Source organism: Pongo abelii, chromosome 7 (genome assembly GCF_028885655.2).
Source record: "Pongo abelii isolate AG06213 chromosome 7, NHGRI_mPonAbe1-v2.0_pri, whole genome shotgun sequence".
Classification (NCBI taxonomy): domain Eukaryota; kingdom Metazoa; phylum Chordata; class Mammalia; order Primates; family Hominidae; genus Pongo; species Pongo abelii.
In genome coordinates this window covers 115,326,090-115,342,112 of record NC_071992.2, presented here as the reverse complement: position 1 = coordinate 115,342,112, position 16,023 = coordinate 115,326,090, and the positions used below count along the sequence as shown (strand labels likewise).

At 35.1% G+C, this 16,023-nt stretch overlaps 1 protein-coding gene across 19 annotated transcripts in view; it reads right to left on the bottom strand.

Annotated features, from left to right (window-relative positions):
- VPS13B (vacuolar protein sorting 13 homolog B) overlaps positions 1-16,023 on the bottom strand; it is a 916,166-nt gene that overhangs the window by 494,911 nt on the left and 405,232 nt on the right. For all 19 annotated transcript variants that reach the window (XR_008509424.2, XM_054519206.2, XM_054519208.2 and 16 more), the window contains one exon: positions 13,338-13,485. Coding sequence is in view for 18 of the 19 variants with exons in the window: in XM_054519206.2 (XP_054375181.2) it covers positions 13,338-13,485 (148 nt within the window). In the remaining variant the exon portion in view is untranslated. The remainder of the gene's footprint in view (positions 1-13,337; positions 13,486-16,023) is intronic.

Here is a 16,023-nt window from a genome sequence, read left to right as displayed (position 1 = left end):
ACAAGGCTAGAAACTATTAGTCAAAATAAGCTTCACCATGCTTGAAGTCTACAGCTTTCCCTTTAAAATTCAAACATCAAAAATATGATCTTCACCTTCTGAATTGTGTTATATCATTTTAAAGAACTTTCACATATCTTACTTTACTTGAGGTATTGCTGGGTAAACTTATCATCATTTTATAAATGAAGAAAACAAGACCGTGTGATGTTAGCTTAACATGGGGTAGGGTAAGATCAAAACTTAGGTGTTTTGGTCCCTAAGCTACTGGTTTATATACTATACCTTCCTAATTATTGATTTATATTTTACACTCATCATTATTTTTGGCAACTGCATTTGGCAATATAAATTTAAATAACTTGAAGAGAAAGTGACCTTTACGTAGTACTATTTTTAAAATTTCTAAAAGTTAGATAATATTCAAAGCTTTAAGAAACTTGCCACAGAACTGCAATAATGCATGAGACTTTTCATCAAAATAAAAACTGCATTAATACTATCACTCTTGAAAGCCCCTTGGGAAATAAGAGCTTTTGGATTCTGCAAGTCAGCGTGACATGGCATACAAAATTGCATCTCATGCTGAGCCAACCAGGAAAATATATGTCATCACTATGTGACATTCAGAATTTCATCTGGAAACTATAATCTTGTTCTGACTGCTAAAAGGGGGTGAAAAGACTGTAAAAAAAAATTGGTTGAATTTTTGCTGAATTCTTGCCAGTCTGTGTAAAAACTAGAATAACTTACACTTATTTCCAAAGAACTCTATATTTGAAAAACGTTCACTTATTAACATTGCAATGTGTTCTCAAATAACTTTAAAATTAAGTGACATTACAGTTCAAATCACATATTATGATAATTCAAATTAATGGCTCCTTGGGAAAAAATCTTTGTAATGAAACAGATGAAGTTGAAAAATTAATAAATTGTGCTAAGCAAAACTGTATTGTTCAAAACTGCACACAACAAAAACATATCGTAATTCCTTTCCCTCAGTTGAATAAACCCTATGGTTAAAAAAACTAAAACAAAGCCTGTTGTAAAGTCTGCAATCTGTCTTATGCATCTCATGTCTTTTCCTTCCAGATTTTTCCCCGTTCCCTAGTTCATGTGACGAATACCTTCATAATCAATTTACCATCTTCCTATCAAAACAGTAATGTGTTTTAAACCTGCTGTGACTAATTGTAAAATAAAAAATTAGTATTTACAAACTGGAATAGCTGGAGTTAACCTCTTGAGCCATGTTTCTACTATTGTTGCATTTTTTCTGGCATTATATCTCACGCCCCAGAACACAGGGGTGAATACATGACCCAACCTGGGCTGCCACTGGGCTCATCATAGTACCTAACCTTCCTGACCATAGTGACTGTCCAAGATGTTGGCACATGATTTAAGACAGTCAAGCAAAATCCTCCTCAATTACTTTTTCTTTTTTTTTTTTTTTGAGACAGAGTCTTGCTCTGTCACCCAGGCTGGAGTGCAGTGACGCAATCTCGGCTCACTACAACCTCTGCCTCCCGGGTTCGAGCGATTCTCCTGCCTCAGCCTCCTGATTAGCTGGGACTACAGGCATGTGCCACAACACCTGGCTAATTTTTGTATTGTTAATAGAGACGGGGTTTCACCATGTTGGCCAGGCTGGTCTCGAACTCCTGGCCTCAGGTGATCTGCCCACCTCGACCTCCCAAATTGCTTCAATTACGTTTTCAATAGGCCCTGGATAAGACCTGTTTTTCTCTGATTATAGAGAATTAAGTATGTGAGTTCAGAGGTACCCCAGCCACGTACAAAACTGTCAAGAAATCTGTGTTCAGTAAGAGAAAGTTAAACCAACATGAAAAGATGGCACCCTGATAATGTGGAATCTCTGGTTCTAAGTCATTCCAAAGAAAAGATCCATCTTTGCCTTTACCATTTTGGTTACAGGATTCAATATAGTCTGCCACAACCGGTTTTTAAACTGAAAATCATTTGAATATAGTTTCTGTCTCTTGCAATTGAAGAGTTCTTTCTAATTTAATTTAGGAATGTTTATTTGCTAGTAAAGAAATCACCTATCAATTTGGGGAATACCAGGCAATTGGTTAGTAGTTGTATGTGCCCTGCCCTAGCAACATCATTGCACAGACTGCATAGATCCCACAATGCTTTAAGCATATCATGAGACTTATTTCCCTTTCTCAGGCTTACTTTTTCAAGAGTTGTTTAACTTCATTGCCTTCCTAGCTCACCTGACTCTCAGTCCTTCTATTAGTATATTCACTGGTCATTATCCCACTGATTCTCTGCCTAAGCCAGCAGATTTGAAGATGCTATTGATTTTTTTTTTTTTTTTTTACTCCTTTGATCAGAAGGAGTAAAGACTTCTTTCACTATCTCAGCCAATACCTTTCTTAGTTTAAATTGGCTCCTTGGGACCTGCAGGACAGTGCTCTGGTGGCCTTGGACCACCCAGTTCTCCTCCTTTTTTCACTTGTAGTTCTTAAGAATAAGAACTTGTAGTTTTTAGAATAATTGTACAACGCAACATCTTAAGATAGGAAGGGACTGACCAAAACAGCTCAAGTTCTGTTCCAGTCCCGACTAGAAACTGTAATGCTTTAGCCAGCAAATCATATCACCATGGAATATAAAACCTAGAGAGAGATGTCTTCCAGGGACCCTCAGGTGTAGTGCAAGTGCAGCATGCACAGATGAGACACCATTTAACCTGAGCACCTTTCTGCAGTCTGGGGGACATGAAGGGAACAAATCACACCGAATCCTAGGCTTCTATTGTCCCTTGATGCCTATCTGTGAGTACAGTCACAAATCTGCTTCATGTAACTCACTGCATGTGAGTGTGTTCTGTCTTACTGGACAAGTTAGTAACCACTGCACAGTGAATCTGAACCACAGGATAATCATATCTGAACCTTACATGAGAGGCTTTCTCTAGGTAATGCTAAACTTTCAGATAATACCATTCCAACACAACAGTATTCTCCAAAATATGTGGTGCACAAAGCTACAAGAACACCCATAGGGTGTTCCTGGCCTGAGTCCAGGAGTTTGAGACTAGCCTGGCCAACATGAGAATATCTACTTATACTAACTTTCATCTAAAAATGAGAAACACATTTATTTATTTATTTATTTATTTATTTATTTATTTATTTAGAGATGGAGTCTCACTCTGTAGCCCAGATTGGAGTGCAGTGGCGCGATCTCAGCTCACTGCAACCTCCACCTCCCGGGTTCAAGCAATTCTCCTGCCTCAGCCTCCCGAGTAGCTGGGACTGCAGGCATGCATCACCACGCCCAGCTAATTTTTGTGCTTTTAGTAGAGACAGGGTTTCACCATGCTGGCCAGGTTGGTCTCAAACTCTTGACCTCAACTGATCCGCCCACTTTGGCCTCCCAAAGTGCTGGGATTACAGGTGTGAGCCACTGTGCCCAGCCATAGTTTATTAATATTTAATACAGTAGACTATCATTGGAGTCCTTCCTCATGTCAGAAGGCCACAGATAACACTATGTTAAGTATACAAAGGAACAGAAACACTCAACAACAAGAAAGAATTGCCAAGGGCTCTTCAATCCTTCATTTGTTTTCAGTTAATTGTGGCATATTACAATTTACCATGCACAGTTAATCAAGTTTAAAAATTTTATTATTTTAACTAAATTAATACTCATAATCTGTATATACACTTTAAAAATATTCCTGTAAAACACACTAAAAAATATGGATTAAAGACAAAACTAATTTATTTGAATAAAAAAGGCAATACTATCCCATTAAATTGAAATAACTCATTTTACAAGGAAGATGAAAATTTACCAGCCTCATGTCAGCAAACCTTTGCAAAATAGATGGGACTGAAAAATAAGTATCCTGAGTACAGTCAATGATGCCTTTTTCATCTCTTCAATATGATGTATCTCAGTGAGGCAGCTTTCCAATTATGTCAGCCATTAAAACCAACAATTGGAATAAACTTAATTAAAAATTAAACTTATAAGTTGTTATAACAAAGTACTAAACAAATATTTAAAAAGTAATACCATACAGGCCGGGTGCAATGGCTAACGCCTGTAATACAAGCACTTCGGGAGGCCGAGACGGACGGATCACTTGAGGTCAGGAGTTCGAGACCAGCCTGGCCAACATGGTGAAACCCTGTCTCTACTAAAAAACACAAAAAGTAGCCAGGTGTGGTGGTGGGCACCTGTAATCCCAGCTACTTGGGAGGCTGAGGCAGGAGGATTGCTTGAACTCGGGATGCAGAGGTTGTAGTGAGCTGAGATTGCGCACTGCACTCCAGCCTGGGTGACAGAGCGAGACTCCACCGCAAAACAAAAACAAAAACAAAAAAAAAGTAATACCATGCAATATTATACCCACTGAAACATTACTGATGTATTAAAATTCTATCTGAATAGTACAATTTAAATAATAATAAAATTAAAATAATCTTACATGCTTTATTACATTAAATAGTGATACATATATTTAATGTATAAATCAATAACTACTATGGATGCTTGCTCAAAAAATTACTGATAGGAGTGCAGTAAGAAAAACAATTGAAGACTACTATTTTAAGGTTAACTATTTTTAAATAGTTTATGCTTTCTGTATTTGTTCTAATTTATTCCTTCTTAGTATTCAGCAATGCTTTTAACGAAATGTTAGCCTGCCTCAGCGGTGCTGAAGGAAACCAAGAAACCATGTTTTGGGGTGGGGATGGGGGTTCTTATTTCCCCCTCCCTCTTTTTGTTGTTTTTTTCCAAGTTTGGGCCAGCATGTTCAAAAGGGGACGGGAGTGAGGTAGTGCTAACAGTAATGGAAGTCAAATAACTCCAATAGGGTATAGAAGTAGAAGCAATTTTTCAACATTAATTTACCTTCTAAAGCTTTCTCTTCTGAGAAAATTTAATGAAGTCTATGTTCTACCTTCAAAGTAAAAATAGAAAGCAAAACTTGAACACATTAGAAGAAACCATACACAAATAAATCTGCTTTACAATCCTAGAAAAATAAAAAGTGAGCCAGAGAGGTAAGGACCAAGAATTTTTTAAAAATTAAATATGGAATAATTGCTACTCTCTCAAGAAAAGGATCCAACAAGATGGACATTATATGTATGTTAAATAAAGTGTAGTACATTGAAAAATAAAAATAAATAAACCCAGTCTGCTTAACAAACTGAACACTTTGTTGGAATTAATCATCAAATACCAATGATAAAATACTCCGCAGGGCACACATGGAGACATACTAAATAAAGTGTAATTACATCTCTTTATGAGCTAATGATTCATTTCAGGAGTTTTCATATGAACACTAGCAATGCAAGAAATTCAAATATGTGGTAAATGTCAACTAAGTAACGCATTTGATAGATATGGCTATAAAAGATTGTCATGAGATGACCGAGGGATGCTTCATGTTTATGAAAATGATAGCTATCATCAGAGATACTTCATACTTATCATCTTCATAAACTATTACCTTCATAAAACATGAAACATTAAACAGAGTTAAGGAAATTAAGTCTATGGCTACAATCATCTACAATATGGGTAACATATCAAATAATCATCTAGCATCTGTTGAAATCCTTTAGAAAATTAATCTTAGAAATATTGTTTAATTACAAATTATACTGATTGCCTAGAATAGTGCAGAAAAAACTTATGAAATAATTTTAACTTTGTATATCATTTTAAGCTCTGCAGACTGCTAATACTTTTTTCCCTTGAATTTTGATTTAGAAATAAAAATAATTTTTCTTACAATGTACAAAACAACTTAGTAAACATATTTTCATTAAATTATCTGATGACTTTCTGAATTATATTTTCAAGTTATTTTACTTTAGATGTACTTAATTAGATAGACTTTATTTTATTTTCAACCTTTTTCTGTTCCAAAATAGTAAAATTTTTAAAAACCATCTTTTATCCCTGATAAAATCAATTGCATATTATACAATAGTGTCTACCTTCATGCTTTAATATTTTCAAATGACATTTGTAAAGAAAAAATAAAATTTTAGGGCCCTCTAACCATCTGAATGAACCCCTCTTCTCAGCCAGGGCATTCCAAAGTTAACCTGAAAAACTGGTTCCCTGTATGAGAAAAACAGGAGGCTTGTCTTGAGAAAATTATACATTTTTTGATCTCTTAGATTCTCTAAAACAGTGCAAAAAAAATACTTGTCCCACATAAATACTTGTTTGTGGAAAGAAAAATAAGTAAATGAATATATAATGATACATAGTCTTATCTTCTTACCTCTGTCTTAAAGAAGAAATGATTTTTCCTGATCATTAAGTCTCACATCTGTGCATGGGTTTTATATCTTGCTTACCTGTGATCTCACTGTATAAATTATCCTCAGCCTTTGTGGTATCTCCAGTTTTGTCTCCTTGTCTCTTTACATCTCTATTGCTATACACGTACTCCAAGTGACTATATAGTCAAATTTCTTGAATGATTGGTGTACATAGGTTGTCTCTCCTTCTTCAATTCACATCCATTCCTTAACAATTAAAGATCCTCTGGTCAACTGACCACAGACTAACAGCCTATTTTTCAGCCTCATTGTTCTTGATGATTCTACAGCATGTCATGCACCTTCTTCTCGAAACTCTTTGGAATTGTGTCACACATATACATGTAGTTTTGTTGCCTACTTCTCATAATGACGCTTCTGAACTCCCTCCATTGGCTCCTTCTCCTTACTCTTCCATTAAAGAGTTCCTTTGAATGTAATTTTGCACTCTCTTCTCATCCTGCTCTGTATGGTCTCCTGAGAAATCTCAATCACTCTGTGGCTTCCACTATGATCCATATCTTGATGACTCCCAAGTCTATATCTCTTACTGTGAAATATCTAAGCAACACTAAAAACATTTTTTTAACCAACTTTGTCTTGTGATGTGCATACTAAAAGGAAAATATTTTTATTCTCTATTTTTTTCCAAAATTTAGCTTTTGATTTTCCATTTCAAGTTACTATGGTAGAAGCAGTTAAATAATCTCTACTATCCACTCTCCCTTTCTTTCTTAGTTAGAACATACAAGTTGTAGCCAGGTACATGGCCTTAAAGATTACATACTACATTTGCAAGACCTCTTATGCAGCTAGATAGGACCATGTAACTAGCTTCTATCCAAGAGTATATAAACAAAATGGGGTGTGCAACTTCTGGGTAGTGCTTAATGAGGCAGAAAGCACTTTTTCTTTCACTGTACTCATTTCTGCTCACTGAAATGCAGACTTGATTAAATGCTGAAGCCACCATCATGAACCATGAGGAAAGCCTGGCAATGAAGGCCACTCAAAGTAGAATAAAAAGCTTCCTGATCTTGAAAGATCATAATAGCTTTAGGGTGCGTGCTTAAACTTTCTAATGAGAGACAAAATTGGATCTTGTTTAAAGCACTGTTATTTAGAGTAGTCTGATATTTTCAGCCAAACTTAAGCCTAAACAATATATTATTAAAATTTGGCATAAATTTAAAATATTACACCTTGAAATGAGGTCAGCAAAAAAATGTAATTAGAAATATTCTACTCAGGCCAGGCGCAGTGGCTCACGCCTGTAATCCCAGCACTTTGGAACACCGAGGCAGGCAGATCACGAGGTCAAGAGATTGAGACCATCCTGGCCAACGCGGTGAAATCCCGTCTCTACTAAAAATACAAAAATTAGCTGGGCATGCGGCACGTGCCTGTAGTCCCAGCTACTCAAGAGGCTGAGGCAGGAGAATCGTTTGAACCCAGGAGGAGGAGGTTGCAGTGAGCCGAGATCACGCCACTGCACTCCAGCCTGGGCGACAGAGTGAGACTCCGTCTCAAAAAATAAAGAAAGAAAGAAAGAAGAAATATTCTACTCAATAACCAAAGATCATTCTCCAAAGACAGAGTCTTTAAAAACAAATAACAATAATCTAAAGCCTTTTATTATCTGTAATATAAACAATGTACTTTTTAAGATTTCAAGATTTTTCATATTTACTTCTCTTGGAGACCTAGGCATAAAAGATAGATTTTCCATATGCCTAATAAAAATGGAAACATCTGAAGGATCTTTTTTTTTTTTATTTTGGTAGAAGCGTCAGTATTTTGGAATATATTTAAGGATATACCAAGGCCAAAAAATATATACCAACAGTAGTGTTTCACTTTTGAGTCTCATCCAGGAACTTAACTGTGCATCAGTAAAGTGGCACTCAAATAAAGAAAGGTGGAACCATCAATGCCATTATGAAACACGATCATAAAAGGTGTTTCCCAGTAGTATCCATCTTGGTAACTCTGATGCAAAATCTTTCACTATCTTAGTGCCACGGGACAGGGCTGCAAATTTAGAGTAATTCCTTAGCAAAGAAAACGCACTGAAATTGGCTGGCTATATATTAGGTATTAGAGATGAAATAGTAGATGACAAAATTTGCACAGACCTGATTTGCAGGACTGCCTATGCCATGAAAGAAGGAAAGCAGGAAATATTCATAGTGAAAGAAGGAAATAATCGCAAAGTGCCTATACTCTGGCAGTTTCAATTTTTAAAAAGTCTCATTAAATATCTTTTTTAACCTTGGAAAAGTTGCTTGATCTCTTCCTATAGTCTGGCAATTTCAATTTTTAAAAAGTCTCAATAAATATCTTTTTAACCTTGGATAAGTTGCTTGACCTCTTTGTGACTCAATAGTCTTAATTATAAAATGAAAGGGTTACAGTATATCATTTATTCCTATATATATATGTATATATAGATATAGATACATAGAAAATTCCAAATCATTTATCCACAGATATCTACATGGCTCACTCCCTCGCCTGCTTCAAGTATCTGGTCAAATGTGAACTTTCAGTGAGCCCTACCCTCACAACCATAATTAATTTTCATCCCACGGTTCGATAAGGCTCTGTACAGTTATTTTCCTTTATTCTCTTTGTGCTTCATTTTGGCATGTTTCCATCACTATGTCTTCAAGTTAATTAATTTCTTTTTCTTGAAATATCTACTACTCTACATCTAATTCCACTAAATTTTTTTACTTCAGATATTTTATTTTTCATCTGTAGAATTGAGTTTGGTTCTTTATACATTTTTCATTTCTTTCCTCAATGTGTCCAACTTCTTGTAAATACCTGAACATAGTTATGACACCTGTTTTAACATATAGGTATTTAATATACCTGCTAATTCTATCATCTGTGTCATTTCTCAGCCTATTTCTATTGGCTAGTTTCTCTCCTGCTTGTAGTTCTCGCTCCTTTGCACCTCTAGTAATTTTTTTTATTGAATGTTTGGCACTGTTATATTTAAGTTGTTGTATGTCTCCATCTTATTGCATTCCTTTTAATGATGTTGGGCTACAATAGTATTGTATTCCTTTTAACAGTAAGTTACTCACTATTTTGTTTCCTTCAGAGGCTGATTTACAAACTTGTTTAAGGTGAGTCTAGGGTAGCCTTTACTCTATAGATAGTTTAGCCCCACTACTGAGGCCTAGCCCTTCTGATCTTACTGAATGTCCTAAATAACCAATGAGAATTATATATGATGGACAGTAGGAACTTCAATGCCTTCCACCCTGTGTAAGGGTGGGAATCATTAAGATCATAGCTCCGAGGTTATTCTTTGCCAAACCCTGTGAGGTCTCATCGCCATGCATTCATGTCTTGCTATTCAGCAAGCTCTCAAGAACTCTATGTTGCTTCCAGGGGCTCTTTCTCTGCATAGCTTTCTCCATCTCTGGAATTTTATTCCATAGTTTCTAGTCATCTCTGCCTCCCTAAACTTCAGTTCTTGTCTCTACAACTCAGAAAGACTGCTGAACTCAGTTTGAGATGTCCTATTCTGCCCTGTATTCCGAAACATGCCTTGAGGCAGAAAGCTAGGGAAATCCTAGGGCTCACCTTTGTTTCCCTTCTATGAGGAATCACACTCCTGCACTGCCTATTGTCCAATGTCCAGAAACTGGGGAATTTTCCCCATATATTTTATCCAGTTTGTTAGTTGTTTACAGCAGGAATATAAATCTAAACCCTGTTACTCTATCATGGCCAGAAGCTAAAGTTCTATACTTTGAATTTATAGTATTATCTACCAAATCTACATCATTATCACATGTCTTCATTTATTACTATCTTAGCAACAGTCAAGGTGTCTTAAATTTAAAAGGCTTCTATTATTTTAACTCTGTATTTATTATGTTGACGTGAGAAGTAATATATAAACATGTAAGATAAAATGGTTTATATCTCTTAAGTATCATCTATGGAGTATTCTGCTTGTTAAGTTTTCATCTCCATCACAGACATTTTCATCAAGAATTCCAAATTAAGGTTTATAACATTTCAAAACCTAGGGTAAACAAATGGCATAGCTTTTAGGGGTTTCATTGTTTTGAAGGATATACAGATTCTCTGGAAGATTATTTAGAATTCTGTGATAATAGATTATCTTCATGCAGAACAGCAAGTTTTTATTCTGGCTCAGTCTGCCTTACGTGACTATATCATTGAAATAGTGGAATTCTGCTGTTAGCACATTCCGAGCCATCAAGCACAGGTCCCCCTGTAGCCAGCCACTTAACATTGGCTGAGTTTGGAAGAGGAAAAGGTCCGCTTCTAACTGAATAATTAAAAAGCAAAATCAAACCCAGTGCAGTATCAGCAGGTCTTGGTATTCATGTGCCAAAACCACTATATATAACTTGTTGGGGATGAACTTAAAATCAACATTGGACCATAGGCTGTGATGATATAAATTTAAAAAACAATTTTAATAAGAACTCAGAAATAAAATGAACATTAACATTTCTCCACTGTAACATGTAGTTAAAAAATAAAATGTCTATTTTACAACAAGGTGATTATACCTAATGCTACTGATTTATACCTAATGCTACTGATTTATACCTAATGCTACTGAAAATGGCTAAGATGGTTAAAAAACAAACAAAAACCAACAACCAAAAAAGGTAGGCAGATGTGCAAAAGACTATCAATGCCTTAACAAACTCATTACAATTTATGATGCAATATAAATAATAATTAAAACTGATTGATAACTACATTTAGATGTATGTACACACTCTAAGAAATCATAAAATATATTTTAATCTAAAAAAGAAGATTGTATCCTTTAATTAAAAATAAAACAAAGTGTTAAAACATAATTCTAAGTAAAGAAAATGTTTAGGACAGAGTATTATCAACAAGAGAGAGAGTACCACTGCCAAGTTCCCCAGAGAATTAAAAATAGTGGGCACCCAAGGGGGAAGAAATAGAATTCATAAACAATAAATGTTATACTCAAGGCCTTTTACCTTTGGTGACTGCTCACAGTCACCAAACAGGGCAATCACAAGCATTAGTTGGATGCCTATTAATTTTTACGCAAGCTTGAGTAAGAAGATACATTTGGTGAAATAATAATGTCGTTATCTGTAAGAAGAATACCTATAGGATATCTCTGATGGTTCTAAAGGTGGGGGAACACCAAAGACATAAAATGCAATTATCTTTAATTCTAAAGAAAAGAATCATAGTTCATATTAATAATTTAAAATAAAAAACAATGTGTTGTTTATGTTTTCATATTTTATAAAGTAATTAATGATGAGAAATTATGTTTTCAGCTTTTATTTTCCCTCACTAACAATTATTAATTTCTTACAAAAACATAAAGTATAATAAAGAAGGCAAAATAATTATCAGATCAACTGATATCATTTATGAATTGATACGTGATTGGTATGAGTTTACATATAAACTTTTCCATGCATATACAGATGCATTTCAAAATCTGTGATCGCATATTCTAAATAGTTCTATATTATCTATTTTCATTTGCATTATAAGCATTTTCTGTCACCGTTAATTATCCTTAACCACTATTTTAAATATGTGGTTTATATGCATGTAAGGTAATTCTTACCATTTTTTTCACTAATGGACATGTATTTTCTTAACTAAAAGGTGATGTTTATAAACCATTATGTAAATTAACAGCTCAATTATAAACCTTTATGTAAAACCTAAACTCTAACTCTTAAACTTAACACGGCATTTAAAGGAAAGAATATTTAATTTTATAATCAAAACTCAACACAAACTATATAATCTTTTTGTGACACAAAATGAGGCACAGGCGTTTTTGTCAATTGATAAAATCTCAACAAAGTAAAAGGCTTGTGGCTATGGACAGGTGGAAGTCTAATGATTCCACAAAATAAACATAATTAATGTCATATTTTAGGAAAAATCATAGAGCACAAAATAATAATACATATAAAACACCACAAAAAAATTTATTTTAGCATTTTGGTTGTTAAATATGACTTAAATACTACAATAGCTAATTTGAATTTCCTTGCATATATGATTATATTTTAAATTCTTTAAGGGTAGGGATCTTCTTAATATTTCTGCCCTCAATTTCACTTAGAACAGAGTCTTGCCCATAACAGACTTGATAGATGGTTCTGATTTACTGAAACTATAAAATCTTTATCAACGTGGTTGGGAATATCTGCGTTATGAGAAATAAAGCTGAAGAAAAGATATAAAATTACCCAAAGGAAAGTAGCCAATCATCATAAAAATTAGAGGTTAAGAAGAAAAAACAAATCACAAAATGAAACCATAAAGTTCTTTTTTTAATTATATATTGATGAATTATATATGTAAAATGCTTTTTATTACACAAAAGGAAATAAATTATTTTATAGAAGGATAGTTATACTTTATATTTGCATAGAAGATCTAGCAGAGAATATGAGAGAAGGGAGGAAAGATGATTAAGGTGTACTGTCGTTTTCAAGAATTCACTTAAAGAAGGAACATACTATTGAGAGATAATTCTCTATGGGTCTCTTAAGTAAAGGTAGTGATTGTCATTGTTTCCTACTGTGTTTTTAAGGATATTTGCATAGCGAAAGTCTCAGAAGACAGAAATACGACCCTGCTTCTGTGCAAAGGGCAAGTGTGCTCACACCCTTGCAAAGGAGACACAGCGCCTCCCTCTGGAGAATAGGGCAGGCATGCTTTCTATCCATTATAAAAGGTTCAAGTTCCCTAAATTCAGAATTCTTGGCCCTCTTCATGCCACCTTATGGAAACTGGGTTCAGGGCACTAACACAAGAAAATGCTAATACTGTGATTACTGCTAATGTTGTGGATAATAAAGTTCTTTGTCTCCACTCAATGAGTCTCATGTCTTTGGCCAGCATCCATGAAATTGTGGATGCTAACTTACTAGCTTAGAAGTGGAGTAAAATCATAGTCCCTTTACAGTACTTGACACATACCTGTTACCGTTTTTGTTTTTACAGGGCTGCTGGCATATTCAGAGGCCTGATATGATTGCTGCTTTGCCAAGGGTGCACTTCCAATAGACACCTCATCCTCTTTCCTTCTACAAACTGGCATAACAAGAGGAACAGCTACCACAGGCTGCTGGAAAGAGCCAAAATGAAAAACTTTTTAGTTTTTAGTTTTTCACTATTTCTTAAGCAGCAAAGGTTAAACACGGCAATACTGAGGACAGTCCTTCACAAGTTGGGGCTGAGACTTCATTATTGTAAATCAATCAATCTCTCCCTCCCTCATCTGTCCCCACACCCCCGCTTTTTTCTCTCTCTCTCTCTCACACACACACACAGACACACACACATATGCACACACACAGCAATGCTTATCCACTTAAATTTTAAATTAAAATTCTGAGTGAAAACCAAAGAGCCTGTAAGTACCCAGAAAACGTAAGTTTTACTAAGAAGTACTAAAATAATATGGAAAGAGCAAGTTAAAATTAAAATTCACTTTGAAAATTACGTTTTCAAAAAATGGAAAAGTATCCTTATAAAGTTATCCTTATAAAATGTATCCTTATAAAAAATCCTTATGTTTTTAGAAACATACTTTTACAAACTGATTATGTACATGTTAATATGGATAGTCCAACTTTTTTAAAGAATACTGAAAATCTCTATATTTTGTCTGACAAAAGATATCCATAGCATATTCAGAAAGCACAGAAAAATAACTAGTTAGAGAAAGCTGGAAAATATTATGATCCTCTATTGAATGCATGAGGGCTGAGCTGGACAATAAAGCAGCTGTTTCATCTTTATTCACTGAAATAAAGTCTGATGTTACTGCTGATGATGCCCAATACAATTTTGTCATATTATTGGCAAAAAAAGTTTTAAGTTTGCCATAGGATCAAAGATCAATGTTGAAGTGGGTGGAAAACAATCATCAAATGTTGGGTTTTAGCCACAGTTTGAGAAGGAAATTGTAGCTTTGGAAACAACAGATGATAACTGTAACACAGCTGTATCAGATGGTGAACCTGGCGGCAGTTGGTCAGGCTGCAGTGTAGTCTAAGGTTATCTTCAGTACCACAACCAAAGTTTTATAGATCCAACGTTAAGCCTCACCCAACTTAAAATACTCATTATAATTTACATTATAAAAAAGTATTTCAATGAAAACATGTTTATTATATAACTATGTAATAAAATCAATCATGTTCTGAAACATGGAAAAGGGCATATTATTTTACAAGTTGCTAGTCACGCTGAGTAAAAAAAAAGGAAAAGAAATTAGAGGCTGGGCGCGGTGGCTCACGCCTGTAATCCCAGCACTTGGGAGGCCGAGGTGGGCGGATCACGATGTCAGGAGATCGAGACCATCCTGGCTAACACGGTGAAACCCCATCTGTACTAAAAATACAAAAACAAAAAATCAGCCAGGCATGGTGGCGGGCACCTGTAGTCCCAGCTACTTGGGAGGCTGAGGCAGGAGAATGGCTTGAACCCGGGAGGCAGAGCTTGCAGTGAGCCGAGATCGCGCCACTGCACTACAGCCTGGGCAACAGAGTGAGACTCCGTCTCAAAAAAAAAAAAAAAATTGAAAATGAGAAAAGATTAAATAAATTATCGAAAGCATCACAACATAGAGTGCCTGCTTTTATATTTGGTATTTAGTCAAACTGATAATACACAAATCTAAATTGGAAACCATTTTTAAGACCTAGATGAGAAATGCTCCTTATATTGTTAAGTTTTGATGCATTTAAATTTCCTCATCTAAAAAATAAGGAGGGGGGGTGGACTGGAAAACCTCTTTATACTCTAATATTTAGTGACTCCATAATCCCTTGAATTTTTGTCCATTTATATTCCTGGAATACAATCCAAACTCTAAAAAGGTACAACCAAGTTCAGGATTAAAATTAATATACACTTGGCCCTTGAATAACATAAGTTTGAACCACATAAGTTCACTTACATGTGGATTTTCTTCCACCTCTGCCACTTCTGAGACAAGACGAACCTCTCCTCTTCCTCCTCAGCCTACTATTCAACATGAAGACCTTCAAGAATGATCTACTTTCGTCCTATATAGTATTTTGTCTTCCTTATGGTTTTCTTAATAACATTTTCTTTTCTCTAGTTTACTTTATTGTAAGAATACCACATATAACACATATAATATATAAAATATGTGTTAATTAACTATTTATGTTATCATTAAGGTCTCTGATCAACAGTAGGCTACTAGTTAAGTTTGGGGGGACTCAAAAGGTATACATGGGTTTTTGACAAAGCAGGGAGTTGGTGTCCCTAGCCCTCACATTATTTCTAGGGTCAACTATATAATAAGTAACTAGAGAAAATTTATGTGCTATACAGTGTAAATTCAAGCACAATAGCTGAAAGATGCAACTAATGAAAGCACAAAGTTTTATAAATCCATACAAAATTTTATAGATCCAATAAATTTTCATGGTACTGGCAATACTAAACAACAAACAAAAAATACCTTTGGGCAGCTAAAGCTCTGAGTGTATCTTTTTTTTTCTTTTTGAGACAGTCTCGCTCTGTCTCCCAGGCTGGAGTGCAGTGGTGCAATCTTGGTTCACTGCAACCTCTGCCCTCTGGGTTCAAGCCATTCTCCTGCCTCAGCCTCCCGAGTAGCTGGGATTAC